This window comes from Boleophthalmus pectinirostris, unplaced genomic scaffold (genome assembly GCF_026225935.1).
Source record: "Boleophthalmus pectinirostris isolate CB_2022bp ecotype Guang Dong unplaced genomic scaffold, ASM2622593v1 HiC_scaffold_6, whole genome shotgun sequence".
Taxonomy (NCBI): domain Eukaryota; kingdom Metazoa; phylum Chordata; class Actinopteri; order Gobiiformes; family Gobiidae; genus Boleophthalmus; species Boleophthalmus pectinirostris.
The window spans coordinates 9,645,484-9,660,871 of record NW_026571447.1 but is presented as its reverse complement, the minus strand read 5'-3'; the positions used below and the strand labels follow the sequence as shown (position 1 = coordinate 9,660,871).

At 38.6% G+C, this 15,388-nt stretch overlaps 1 protein-coding gene across 1 annotated transcript in view; it reads right to left on the bottom strand.

The window, feature by feature from the left end:
* The window catches only part of bbs9 (Bardet-Biedl syndrome 9), a 302,584-nt gene extending 289,017 nt beyond the window's left edge, over positions 1-13,567 (bottom strand). The window contains 7 exon segments of the mRNA XM_055164219.1: positions 1,245-1,357; positions 3,306-3,316; positions 7,550-7,663; positions 8,399-8,463; positions 10,155-10,311; positions 10,977-11,089; positions 13,456-13,567. Of these exon segments, the coding sequence (XP_055020194.1) occupies positions 1,245-1,357; positions 3,306-3,316; positions 7,550-7,663; positions 8,399-8,463; positions 10,155-10,311; positions 10,977-11,088 (572 nt within the window). The 5' untranslated portion in view covers position 11,089; positions 13,456-13,567.
* Positions 13,568-15,388: the final 1,821 nt, after the last annotated feature.

Sequence of the window (15,388 nt, the reverse complement as noted above, 5' to 3'; positions counted from 1 at the left end):
CTGCGGAGATGCTAGCCAAGTCTCCCCGTTGCTCTGTGTGCTCCCTGTCCACGGGAGATCGGGGCTGAAGAGGGGCAGCTGCGCACCCAATGGACCGCGAGGAGAAGTTGAAAAACAGTCGGTCAATGGCGTCTGTGTGGGACGGGCTTTAGAACAGACTAAGGCCAAGCTGGGAGACATTTGTAGTAGTTCCCTAACAGACAAGAATTAACTGCGCAATGTGAGAAAAAGATCAGATAATTGATTGTTTTGAGATAAGTTACAGTAAGTTAGTTTAAAACAAAAATGCAGTATGCCTTTGTTTACAAGTCAAACTGGGTTAAAATAAAACGTAAAGTCCACAGGAAACCGAGACGCAGACCAGAAGCAAGCTGAATGCGGGCAGCTGCACACCTGATGGACCACGAGGAGAAGTTGAAAAACAGTCAGTCAATAGCATCTATGTGGAACAGGCTTTTGGAATGGACTGACACCAAGTTTGGAGAGATTCGTAGTAGGGCTGCGCAATATATAGAAAACTAATCTGTTGTTGTAGTCTGAGAGTTTGAAGAAGAATCACGACTCAGGACACAAGGACATCAACCCTAAATACACTGTGATAGTACTATCCATTCCAGTCTAGTCCAGTCTCAGTCCAGTCTCAGCCCAGAGTCACTGTCTAGCTATGCTTCCATTGTAGGGAGTATTATACCTCTGATGACATAGGCCAAGACAACAACGATTTCTCTATCAGAATTGAAATTTGAGTTGGTGTACTTATCAATTCGCAAAAGCTGCAATTATTTAGATCATTGTTTCCCCAAACACCGGGACTTATGGATCCTCTTATTGCTGGTTCAATGACTGTTTTGTCATTGTTTAAAAACTGAGTAATACTAATTGTTCAGTGAGACACGATCACTCAGTCAACAATAAAATATCCTCATTAATGTTCAATAATGGTCAAATTACAAATAATGTCTAATGACTTGGGTCGCGAAGGTTTGTGACTTTTAAAATATGGGTCCTCAGAAAAAAAGTTTGGGAAACACTGATTTAGATAATACAAATGATTTTGCCAAGGACAAAATATCCTGTCTTTTTTATAGAAAAAAAAGTTTAAAAGTCTTTGGACATAGTATTGGCTGCTATTATAAAATGTAACAATGTTTAGTGATGTCAGTATCAAATAAACACATATAAAACCCAAGTCTGTGTCAAAATCTCCGTTTACTTCTTAAATAATGATGAGAAGAAAAGCGTACTTGTAGCTCTCCAGCTGGCGAGCAGATGATACAGTGAGGAAGCTGTCAGTGGGGAGAGCCAGAGGTCCTGGTCCAGTGAGTCAAAAGAACATCAGCATGGACTGGATACACAGTGAGAACCAGATGAATGGACTTCAGAGACAGAGAAACAGTACAAAATGTTCACATTCAGGGATGTAAAAAAGTTGTGCACAAGAAGCACAGTGCTCATGAGCTTGTACAAACTCTGCCACATTTTGCAATGCATATTATGTGTGGAAATAATGGGTGTGAATTCTGGAGTTTTTATAGTACACAAACTAATTTAAATATTTAAAGAATCTGAGGAGCAAGAACACTGTGCAGATGTGACTAGTCAAATATGACAGCCAGTTTTATAACCCAATGCAAATGCAGTCTTTCCATTGAGTTTACAAAGCCAATATTGTATTATTTGGAGCTGTATCAAATTCATGTCTCTGTATGAAAAGTTTGTCCTCTTATGATTGCCATGCAACAAATGAGCACAGAATGTATAAAAACATGAAAGGTGATGAGGTAAATATTGTTTTATTTCCATTTTTGTTCTGGTTTTCCAGCTGAATCCATCAGAACGAGCCCCACATCAGGTTGCCAGATCCTACAGCTTAAACTGAACATTATGTCTTCAGTACAAACACCATAGAAATTCTTATGATATAAATTACAGCTACAATTTCGATTTTGCTTTTTATTTAAAAACGTGCGCTGTTTCACCATGTTTTTCACCAAATCACCATTTTGGACACGAATGGACTAATACGTCTCTTTGATTGGTTAATCTGCCTGTCAATCATGCCCTGTGAAATCTGGGAGACAGGATAGAGCTCCAGATCCACTCGTCTTTGTAAAGTTTTGTGATTCTGGCTGGACAGGTAACTGGTGTGTTAAGAGAGAATACAACAGGGGCATGTCGACCAATCAAATTACAAATGGTAGCTTTAAAGGTAAATTGTGTAACTTTTTTGGTGCGTGGTCCGTCACACTCCACGGAGAAATTGCTGTTTTGCCTGGAATGTTTCACAGTATGGCTTATCTCTCACCAATTTTACTTTCCAAAAACAGTACACTTCTATAAAATCAAGAAATTTGAGTTGATGTGATCTCTACTATTACGTCAACCAGTACTGCGATACCGATATTTACACTACACATTGTACAGCTCTGACAAGAAAGGTGTCCAAATAGTTTTCACTGTGACACCATGTTGCGCTGAGGTGTGCTTTAATCCAACAGATCCAGTGACACCTCCTCCACACACGCGGCCTCAGACTGAATAGGTGTTTGTTAGTAAAGGGGGCTTAATGCGTGCCGTACAGAGACCATAGCTGCTCATAAAGTGGGCCTGTGTGGGACCAGAGGACTATAATTAGGCCTCGACGTGCTATTAAAACTCACACAGCATCAGCTACAGGTCAGGCATACAGCCACCTACTGCGCTCTGCAACCAGCAACCCAAACCTGCACCGCTAAGCACCTAGAAGGCTGTGGATACCTATGCAATGTAGTCTTGTGTTGTTATGTCAGTTTTTGTATGAAGAACTGTTGTAGTTTATTGGAAAAGGGACTCATAGAAGTTATAATATTAGTAAAAAAGTGTATTAAAGGCCTTGTACAAAATGCGTCTTCTCCAGTATAGATATTCTGTATAAGCTGCTCTTGAGGTCAAAATAAGTCAGTTGTGTCCTGTCTGCATCTAATTAGAAAGTGATTTATTGTCCAAGAATCAGGAAGACTCCTTACTTGGCAGTGTTAAAAAGCGCTTATAAACTCATTGTAGTGATTAATTAGGAGGTTCGGAAATTGAGGAATAACTTTGGACCACTTTCAAATGAACAAATTCTGTTTTTCAGTTTGTAAGACTGGAAAAATCCAGTACAGCCCCAAAAAACTAAAACTAAATCAAACTAAATCAAAACTAAATGATAGAAAATGCAATGTTAGAATGCATTGTTTATTGTAGGTTAATTAAAGTGACAGTTCCGATATGGAAAAAACGTGTCTGTTTTGGGGACCACAGGATTTCATCTCTGCTGTTTGCAGATGATGGTGTCCTGATGGCTTCATTGAACCAGGACTTATAACAGGCACGGGGTGGTTTGCAGCTGAGTGTGAAGCGGCTGGGATGAAAATCAACTCCTCCAAATCTGAGGCCATGGTTCTCAACTGGAAAATAGTGGCTTGCCCGCTCCAGGTGGGTGGGGAGTCCCTGCCTCAAGTGCAGTGAAGTATGGGAGTCACTACTGCTGCCCTGAGACCCTGAGGACAATATTATAAACTTCACACAAAAAAAAAAAAAAAAACAGGGAAGGGTTAGCAAAATCTTAAAATGGATTCATTTTAATTATGTTTTAGTGAAAAGACTAGTCTAAACTGGCTTATACCAGATAACTGCTAAATGCCATGCATTATTTTTGTATAACCACACAGGCAGTTCCAGCAAATGTTAAGAATTGTTCTACATCATTACGCTGAGTGCATCATCATATGGACGAGTAAACAAATGAGTTAGGAAGGAAGTTAGCTTCAACTAAAACAGAAATAACTAATGCTTTCAACATCCACACACTGCTAAAAAGTTGTCAGGTTTAAAAGGGAATCATTTTCAGTTTGCACTTATGAACCCATTTTGGTGAATAATTAGGATGTTCAAAATGCATAAGGTAAGTGAGGAAGAATTTGGACCACTGCAAACCCTTTAAAAATGAACAAATTCTGGTGTTGTGGCCAGTGCCAGTGCATTAAAACAGTTGAATGCTCCTTGTTGTTTAATTCCTACATGTGCACTTTAAAATATAGGGACTCTAAGAATGTTGTGATGACATCTGAAACCCAGCAATAACAAGCACATAAATTACGTCTTTTGATTCATTTCTGTGTCTGTTTGAGTTGTGTTCTGCAGCCTGGTGTGGTGTGGCCTGACCCTGACCCAGGCCCATGGGCAGTGAGCTATTAAAGACATATTAGCACAGAGCTGCCCTTACTGCGCCTACAGCACTGCTAAATGGCTGCTATTATAAAGCCCAGCGCCTCTCCTCCTACTTTCCTCTCCGGCTCCATCCAAAACCCAAATATGCATTTAAGCACCACAGACAGAGGACACATCTGGCTGCTCTGGCAAACTTAATCCTGTGCACTTCTATTCATGAAAATGTTCTATGAATTGTATATTTTTACTCCTTTTGCTGTAAAGTTCATTCTCAATGTCCTATTCTTATGTTGGGTGAGCCGTTTTGGCACACTGTTAAAGGAGCACTATGTAACTTTTCTGGACGGAGGGTGGGGACTTCTCAATGAGGATGTTATTGCTTTTTTTCACATGTTCCACGATATGGCATTAAACATTAATATCTTGCATTCATTCACTTACACGTGTTTTTATTACTCAACAATCCCTGAAAAAAAAGCATGCTTCTGACTGTGAACTGTGTTACCTCTCCACAGATCTGACCTGTAAGGTGGTGGACATAGGGTGCTTTAAAGTTTGCAGTGCTGATTTCTGGTAAATGTGCCTGTGTCCTGAAAATGTGCTTTAACCCCTGACTTTATAGTTCAGATGAGAATTCACACAAGGTGAATTAAGGCCTTGTGTAGCTGGATGCCAATAACAGGGTCTCTTCCTCCATCTAGTGGTTCAGATGGGAAGTGCTAAGATTCCAAATTAAGAGCAGGATTCTCATTGTGTTTCTTAGCTTTTGTGCATTTAGTTATCAAGAGTATGGCTGAACAAAACATACCTAAGGGCATTGCAATTAGATCTGCAATTTATGTTTTAATAAAAGGATTCTATTTAATGTTCATATTTTAAACACGTCCAGAAGAATTTGTATTAATCTAAACTACAGGGTCAGCAGTATATATGTGGAATAAGACAGCATATTTAGTTGTTTGTGGAGAAAATTATACCACTTAAGAAATGACCTGTGATCTTATTGTTAAAATGAATGGCAATGGCGAAGATTGGCAGTGTTGCATCCATCAGTCTGCCCCAGGTCAGCTGTGGCTACAACAGCAGCTTACCACCACTGAGTCTGGAGTGAATGAATAATGTACTGTAGAGCGATGTGGGTGTCTTGAAACATGCTATATAAATGCTAGATTATTATAATGAATGTTAAATTACTTTCTATTGAAAATTGTGATTTTGATTATGATTAATCTTGAACAGTTGAGATTTCAGGAAGATTTTTTTTTTATACAGCAACAGAGTCTTCCAGGAAAACCTTGCATGGAACAACACACATTAAGTCCACTGTGAGCACGTGAACCCAAACCGAGCCAAGACACTGGTTTGACCATGGCCACGCTGTTCTTTCTATCAATCACCATTAACACACAGTGAATTATAGGGCTCCCATGCCAGCCCACAGAGTCCAGTACCTCTCTGCTGACACAAGCCTTTCACAGAGGTGGGTACAAAGTATACTTTTCTGAGTATTTTTCTAGCAACATACTTTTACTCTTACTTGTTCTGTCCTTCACATTACATTAACTTTAATTCCTAAATCAGATGTTACATCCAGACAGAAACATTTACTCTTACTTGAGTAATATCTTGGACCACTACCAAAGGTGGGTAGAGTGGCCAAAAATTTTACTGACAAAAGAGTAACATTACTTCAAAATAATATTATTCAAGTAGAAGTATAAAATAGTAGTCTAAGAAATTACTTTGGTAAAACTACTACTCAAGCAAGAGTAACTTAAAGATATAACATATGATTTATAATTTATGATTGAATGCTATTAAGGACACAACAAAAAAATCTGGTATCAAAGGTCAAAGGACAGACACAAACATGAGAAAACTAAATTATATCTGAAGGAGCGATGCAAGAAACACACATTTTTAAAATCATCTCATATTGTCCACATAAAGCTTTTGTCACTTATTCACAGTGGGGAGAGTACCTCAATCTTTACACAAGTAGTGCTCAACCATACTATTACCTCAGTTAATCAAGTAGGACTAAAAGCATGCTGCTGGAAAAGTAGTCTTAACTATACGATTTATTTAAAAACTTTGTTACATTTGCTGAGTTACATTGACTTGACTGAGAACTACCCACCTCTGACCACTACTTTGTACTTGTACTTGAGTAATATCTCTTGTTCAAGTGCAATTTTTGGCGACTCTAGCATCCTCTGGCCTTTGAACAATACCAGCTCTATTTGCCACAGCCTTCCCCACTCTGTGCAGTTAAAAGGGGATTCCCCGGGCATGTGCATGTTTAGGTGCGCGTGAGTTTTTCTTGGAAGTGCTAGTCGAGGGCTTTCCCCTTCTAGGTTTTTCCACACGCCAAACAGAAAACGGAGGGAGCAGATACGTGACCCCTCTTTCTTTTTTCTTCTTCTTTCCATTCACTATTTACCGCGCCTTGCACAGATTTTTATACTTGTCTGTATTTATCCAGTCCAGTCAAATATATTACCAGTGGCAGGGTATGGCAGTGCTACTCTTGGGTTGTCAAAAGTATCAAAAATCAGGCATAGCATTTTCAACAATGCTCTTGTCTAGCAGCTTATGGTGATGGCCAGACACTGTAGTGCTATTGACAGTCTATTTGGTGCCTTAGTTTGCTAAAGATTGGCATGTTTTTTGTGTATTTACATAGAACTATAATAAAAACTGGATAAGACACTCTCCCATCTGTCCTGAAGCAAGTTTGATTAGTGGCCACAATGCAAGCGGTTATAGGAACGAATTTGGAGCCAAGCTATATAGTAGGAATAGGGATTTATTAACGGACAAAACAGTGAAATAAAAACGCCAGATCAGGTAGCGGGTTAATACGAACATTTTAAGACCAAAATGACGAGGCTCACAGCAGCAGTTACAGAGAGAGGGATGACAGTTTGTAAATGTAAAGAATGGAAACGGAGTCAATGGAGCCAGAAGGGCCCCCGTGAACACTTCCTGTTTGGAACAGGGCGGTTAGTGGGTTAGCTATGTCCGTTTATTGTTTATAGTCTGTACTGTACTGGTTGAAGGATGGGTCAAATGCCAAGAATGAATTTCCCTTAGTGACCAATAAAGTATTTTAACATATCCACATGAAACAAAAATTGACACAAAGTTAAACATCTTTGTCAGGATAAATGAACAATAGTGTGTGCCATAAGAATAATCTAACAAATAATACATTTCAACATTGGGAATCCTAAATTTTAATATTTCTTTCAAAAACAAGAGTTACAAAAGCCCCTGTCCTCCATCTGAACTCATCAACATGACCAATTTCTTTCACTTTTACAATGTCTGTGTTTAGTGCATGTGCTGCCCTCACCTGTGACCCCTCCAAAGGTCCCGTAGGTCATGTTGCAGGCGGTCCGTTGCAGGTTGTGTTCATAAACTAGCTTCAGCTGGTACTGGTCCCCATGCTCCACGTTTCCCGCTGTGCCTAGGTACACACATACACACACACAGAGGTATTACAAACAGACTTTCAAATGAAATGTCTTTTCCATTAAAATGTCTATTGATTTTACATGACTCATTCAAGCAAGGATACCCAAGTTTCAAATTTTCTTCCCAGCTCTCACAAACAAGTCCAAACTTTTTTTTTTTCTTTATGTTTACTACTTTCTACTACTACTACTTACACTGACATAAATGGAAGGCATCAAATATATGAAGCAAGATGTAATTATGTAGCAATGAAAAAAGATTTACAATATGTTGGGTTACCATGCTTTTGGAATCTTACATTCCAGTCCTGTACCCTACACTTACAATATAATTTTAAATATAGGGTTTATCTCTTTTATCCCATATCTGAACTGTGACCAGTGTTTAATAATAATAAAGGATTTACGTCAGGAGGACATGATCTTTAGCCCCATAAGGGAGGTAGGTTCCCATGATGTGAATGTGCACAGATTTTAGTCTCCACACTGTGGTGAGCTCTACTTTAGACTATTATCTTTGTGCATCAAGTTACTCTTTAAGTAATATTTTATATATTTTACATATGTTTTATTGTTTCAATATGTTGTGTTTCATGCTGCAAAGCACTTTGGTGCAACTTGTTATGGTTGTTTTTAAATGTGCTATATAAATAAAATGACTTGACTTGACTGTGATATATAGATGATGTACAGACACTAATATATTTTTACTATTACTGCAAACCTACCTGAAACAGAATATACTGACAGCTTCCGAGGGTGAAGAACAGCCAGGTGAAGGAGATCAGAACACCTGAATAAACACAAAAAAAATCTAATAATGGTAACATATCACTGTCATATTGCAGTTTGAGTTGGCATAATTATCAAATCACAAAGACTGCAATTGTTTAGGTTATAGAATGTCCACTGTAAACCAGCAAATATTCAGACTTTTTATTAAAAACTCTTTCTAGACCTCTATAAATATGTTCTAAAATAGATTCTTGTATTAGTTTATCAATTCAAATTTTAGTCTTCTCTCAAATGTGAATGCTCCTGGAGTTGTTTACAATGTGCAGTGTGCACAATATGCACTTCTATCACAGATCTAAACACAACTTGACAGAAAAACAACTATTTAACTTTATCCCTAAACTATGCAGCCCTATTATATACTTCTCAAGATAAGTGGGGAGCAGCCAGTTGGGAAGCACTGGTACAAGCTAAAGTACAAGCCAAGGTCTGTTTTTTGTGAACTCTCCAATAGTTTTTAAAGGAACTGCGTCCTGAAAACCACTGGGTAACTAAAGATGACATGTCCCAAACAGACAGTGGCATTCTGTTCCCAATATGATGATGAGGTGGGACAAACCGCCAGGGCTGTTCCCAGAATCATACCCCATTATGGAAAACGCACATCGGCACGTTTTCTCGGCTCCAGTATTGTCAATGTGTTAATGGACCAGATCTGATGATTCGTGCGTATTAAAAAGGAAGATAAATATAGGTTTGTGTGGGACTTTGGCTGTTTAATTGCTGTAAATCACAAGGAGCAAGAAAACCATAGGAAATGACTGCATGTTAATCTGGTTATAAGCAAAGGGAGGGATGGACTATGAATGAAATGAGATGTGAATGGGTGTTACTGCCTGGAATTCAAAGGCCTTATTATAACACAGAAAGTAAAGATGTTCGTGGGAAATGGACCATCATGACCATAACAGAGGCGCATAGGTTGTGTTCAAGTTCTAGAATTTGCACACGAAGTGACTCCCCCTTTAGAGCGCTATCACAACACAATCAGCGTGCACCCTGCTAATGAAACTCCTGCACATGAAATCAGATTTGTCAAGTTGCAGTGCATTGTTTTGTATCCTGCTTTTATGAAAAATTGCTGTGCAGGAGCATGGGTTATGTGGACTTGTGGGCCGAGTCTTAACACAACATTATAACGCTATAAAAGCTCTGAAAATTCGATAATGCATAATACCCCCTTTTTGACGTGTACAGTGACAGGAGCATTGTGATTTGAGACTCGCGAGAGTTCTGTAGACTTACAAAGTGATAATCAATGCACCCTGCCACACCGACCTCGGCAGAGTGCAAATGTGGGTCCAGGTGAGATGGGGGTCTACGGAAAGAATTCACGAGTCCATTTGTCCCAGATACCGCACTGGTCTGGTGTGGTTTTCAGGTTATTGGACACAGTCATGTTATCACTTGAGTCTATGTCTTAACTGGTTTAACAATCAATCTGCAAGTACCCAGCTTGCAGTTAGTGTGAACCCAGCATAGACATATTGGGAGAAAACGTCCATATATCCAAAAACAGTACAGAGCCATGGAACTGCTCCTTTAAAGGCTGGAGAGGTATTTAACAGAGTGTCAGAATACTTGGTAAAGTGAAGTGAAGAACAACTTGAATAGTTGACTTTGTACGAATAAATTATCTACATATTTTTTGCATGGTTTATTCTAGAAGGTTCTATAAACTGTACTCACGAGACAAACTTGCCCAGCTCCACTTGAATGATGGCATTGTGGAGGTTGACTTCCAGCAGCTGAGATTCAGCCAGGCCCTGGGCTCCTTCACTGGGTTTGTTGGCGTGAGGAGAGAAGATCCGCAACATCCCCATGTAGCTCCCCACCACCAACTTATCTACAGGGACGAGATCAGGACACGACAATGGATGAGTACATAAAAACAAATGAGTACATAACAAACAATGACAGCAATTTTCCACTGAAAAGCAGTTTGTAAACAGCAAAAAAACATAGAAGAAAAACACTAAGTAGAGTTACATTAAACCAAAAACATATAAATAAACATTATTTTTTTGTTTTGGTCAAAAAATATAAACACAGGACAAAATCATGACAAAAATTTGACTTCCATGTATATGGCTTAAATTTGTTTTGCCCCAACACAGCCCCAGCCTTTAACTGATTATGTACTGACACTTTGCAGCAGAACTTAATCTGTACTTTTTACACAATCTGAACATGAAGAACTGACTTCATCACAGGTTGTTTAAATCAGAATTCAGACAATCTTAACACTTTTTGGGTGTGTTTGCTAATATGGGCATTGTGTCACTATGGTAACTTCTAAACATTCCACCATTAGAGATACATGAACAGCACCCCCCCAGCATGATGTCACTGCAAAGTATAAATCAGTCAATCAGTTATCATTGTCGACAGTTTGCTATTTGCTTTAGGAACGAAAAGTGGGAATATGATCATCACTAAATAGACTGTTTCAGCGTTTACTTTTTCTGCATTATGTGTCTGTACATTATTAGGACAAACCCAAACACTGACCATGTCCAGTGCCGCTGTTGTCCACGTCACCAACACACAGACATCCTTGGTCAAACTCCTCCCCCTCGCCCAAAGCCGACGACCACCAATCACGGGCTTTGAACAGAGACATGCTAGAGACAAGAGAGAAAAGACACAAGCACTTTAGTATAGACACGGTAACTACGATGACTAGCTTAGATTGTAGAAAAAGAGAGACATTGCATATGACAGGTCATGTTTTTCTAATTATTGCTTGGTTTGGTGGGATAGTAACAGTTGGAAATATTCATCGTTTTACATCAATCAAGTGACAGTTTGTGGGGAAAAAAATGAAAAAAAGTACAAAAATACAGAAAGTAGTGGAGAGTTCTCAAATGGAATGCCTCTGTCAGCAACACCAAAAATTTGATCCAAAATGCAGAGACAATTTACACGCAAGGAAGACATTTTTCATTTAGATTTGGTTGTTGTTAACAGTTATGGAATTATCTCTACATCACAGGTGTCAAACATAAGACCCGGGGCCAGATCCGGCCCTCCAAGACCCTTAATCTGGCCCTTGGCTGATTTTCTACTTAAATATTTTAATTAAAATATTGGTAATTTTTTGCAGTGCTTAGCATAGCAGCGTCTTCAGCTCCTCTGTGCGTGGCCCCTCCCACCAGAGCAGCACAAATGAAGACTTGTCTCTTTCCAAATGCTCTTAAAAGACGATCGTTTTGACTGTTGACCGTGACACCCTCATCAGAAAAATGTCAAAAATGAGAAAAGTGGACGCCGAGTGCAGGATTTACCAAGAAAAATTGACTTATTCCTATTTGCATGCAAGTTCATGTTAAAATATTGTGTTGAAATTGTATTTTTCTTAAAGTTTCAGGTTCTTCATAATAATATAATATTTTGTAAAAGAAAGAGTTCATCAATTTAAAAAGATTTCTGTAATAGATTTGCCTTTCTCTGCACAAATATTTGAACTTATTGTTATTTTTGAGGTATATATTCCATGAGTTTTCTGATCCGGCCCCTTTGGGATCAAAGTAGGTTGGATATGGCCCCCAGACCAAAATGAGTTTGACACCCCTGCTCTACATTATGTCATAGCCGTTACCCATGTCCAACCAGGGAACCAGAGAGTAACATTTTAAACTTCACCAAAAAAAATAAATAAATTAATAAATAAATTAATTAATTAATTAAATAAAGAAATAGATATAAATAAAATAAATATAATTATGTTAATAGCAAATTGACTACAGAATTCTGACCTGTCATGCAGCTCAGTTTGAAACTACAGGAATTCTAGAGTGTTTTTACATGACGTGAACGCAGGCTATAGTATAGAATAGTAGAGAATAGTAGTAATATAGTATAGTATACTACGAGAGTCATGTGACCATGGTTGATAGAGGGTGGTGTGGAAGGGTAGGCGGGGGCAATCAGCTTTTCTCCGTGCTAAGTGCTGAGCAGGTGGAACAGACAGTTAATCCAGTGAGTAACTAGGTGCCCCAGTGTGAAAGCCCATGACTGTGGAAGAGTGGACGGCATTGTCTTTTATTTTAACATTTTGTCTTAATCCTATTCGTTAGTCCTTGCATTCCACTGTGTCTTCAACTAAGCAATCATTTAACTTTCTGTGTGTAGAATAAATTATATTATATAGTTTAAAGGAACTGTATGTATCCTGTGCGGCTGTTTGTATTACAATCACAACTGAACCTGGGTTACCAGAGCCTTAACCTGCAGATAGAGAACACAAACAAGTTTTTTCTCATTCTCAGTATATGGACAGACCATGCCTCATGTGAAAGCTCAATTCACTCACTGAGCTGCAGAGGTTGCACTAGCACTAGCAGGCATTTTAGGTTCAAACCAACTGGATTTCAGCGTACTCATTGAGGCTCATCCTGTATTGGATAATCTGAAGAAACAAAACATGACATTCTAACATAAATAAAAGGGACACCACATCATGTCCAGTGGTTTGCTAATTAAGAATAATCAGCATTACAATCAGCATTGCTGCAAATATTTGGTTTAAACATGTGAACCTTGTATCTGGGGGCACAGGTAGGTCATGCTCATGGCATGTATCTTACATACAGTTCCTTTAAGTTAATAATTGGATTGTATGTCAGTGTAGGTCTACTTTCATATGAGATACTTTAAATGTCAGAAGTGTTATTTGGGTAAATTATAATCATAATAACAAAATTAAAGGTGTCTGTTCATTGAAAGTAGACCATACGCCTAGCCATGTAGTTTGACCGCCAAAATAAAAATAAAGTCTAAGTTATACTGCATTTCCCAGGTTTGTAACAATAAGTGGCCAATGACATCAACAGTTTGCCCATGGCTCCATTCTGCTATCGCCACCTGGATGAATAACTTTAGCTTAGCTGCTAATTCCCTTATGATTCTTTATGCAGCTACAGCGCGCCTTGCTAGCTTGTCAAGAGCAAAAGTGCAACACACCGCCACGTTTTTATTGTTTCCTTACCTGAACTATCAAAAACGACTCTCCAAAACAAGCCGAAACACACCAGAATGTTCACATCTAAATCACATTTCTGAGTTGAGCCTTTTCGCTTGCAGCCATCGTCCCGTTGTCATGGCACTGACGCTCAGCGGAGAAGCTAGGCTGTAACGCGCATGCGCAAAGACAGAGAGGTTTCTGGGATTATGAGTTTTTAGTTTGGCAGGTACGCCATAGAAGTCGTTTTTAAGTTTTTATGCCATTATTTTTTTTATATATTTTTTGTTAAACCATATAATACTGTAGACAGAAATGAAGGGTCTAGTCTGTGCTTTGAACAAGGAATTTCTCGCATCCTAAACGAAGATAATACTGCTGCACCACCAGTCAAAAAGTAATTAAAATGTCCGGTGAATCAGCCAGGTAAATGGAAGTGAAACATACTTACTCGAAAATTTGTGTCCAACTGACAGAATTAGACAAGTTATTAACTATTATAAATTGCTTCTACTTTACTTTGCTAAAACCTGCTCTCAATCTTTATCCTCATTACTTGATCATAGAAATTAATAACAAACAATAATATTTAAAGACCCTGAAGACCCTTGCAAAACTTGTAATGCAGTTTTGAAAAAGAGTTAGAAAATAGACGTATTCTGAGATCCCACAGTGCACTCTGCTGGTTGCACATGCACACTACACTGTTTAGCGACAGCACCTAAAATAAGGCAAGGCACATTTAGAAGTAATAAAGTAATAAATAATTTAAAGTTGTACTATGTGACTTTTCTGATTGAGGCTATGCTACCTGTTTGTCTTCAATATTATTACTTTACCTGATATGTTTTTGGCTTTAAACTGATATACCTGCATTTATTTCATTATAGGTGTTTTATTGCTTAACCTTTAAACATGCATTCTTTCTGATCTTTACAGATCTTACCTGTAACTTGGTCTAGTGACATCACCTGCTCGTCTCATGGTAGTAGATCATTTTAAAACCATGCTGTGGAACATTCCCAGCAAAGCAGTGACATCTCCACGGTGACAAGCAAGAGACTCTCTACCAAAAGGTGCACCTCTAAAAAGTTGACCTACCCGTGTGCTGTCTCTTTTTCTATCTTAATTTTATTTTCAGTATTTGCTATTTATCCTTGACTATACTTTATGCAAATACAGGAGCCAAATATGCTAAATGTAGAGCAAAACTACACTTAAAGTTTTCAGTGGTCCAAAGTCACATACCTTATGCATTTAGAGAATCCTAATTATTCACCATGATGAGTTTATAAGCTCTTTTCATAACTTTCAGAGGCCAGAGTAGAGTTTGCAGTTATACGAGTGTGTGTGTTTGTGTTGTGGACAGCAGAGGGTGCGCTTCGGTCATGTGTATGGGTCAACCCAGGACACAGGATGATCTTGTCCTCTCTTCCCACCTTATAGTTTTGAAGCAGATTTGATAAGTTGGGAAAAGTATGCAGATATATTTGTTTTGTTTTAAGTATAACTGTACTGTATATTGTGTTTCTCCATTTAGGAGCCTTCAGTGAGAGGATAGTAGGAAAGGGGAGGAGGAACTGGTTTCTGAAAGAGCCACAAAAGTCCAAAGTGTTTTAGCAATCAAAACATAAATGCAGGACAGATCAGTTTACAGTAATGCCATACTTTGGAATTCCTCAGGCAAAGCAATAAAATCCTAGCCTGATTCATCAGCCGGTTTCACTTCATAGAAACTATCTGACTTCGGCAGCATTAGGATTTGTTCGCGTGACAGTAGACGGGTACTTTTTTAATTTAACCAGTCGCTGCTATTTGGTCGTGACATATGTAATGCCCCAAATCCCGTAGTAAGAAGGGCAATAACATCTTTCCCCTTGATAAAATTCACCAAACATTCTCTTTGTTCCGGCTTTAAATCTTCGATCTCGGGAATCGTTGCCAACACAGAATGTATGTT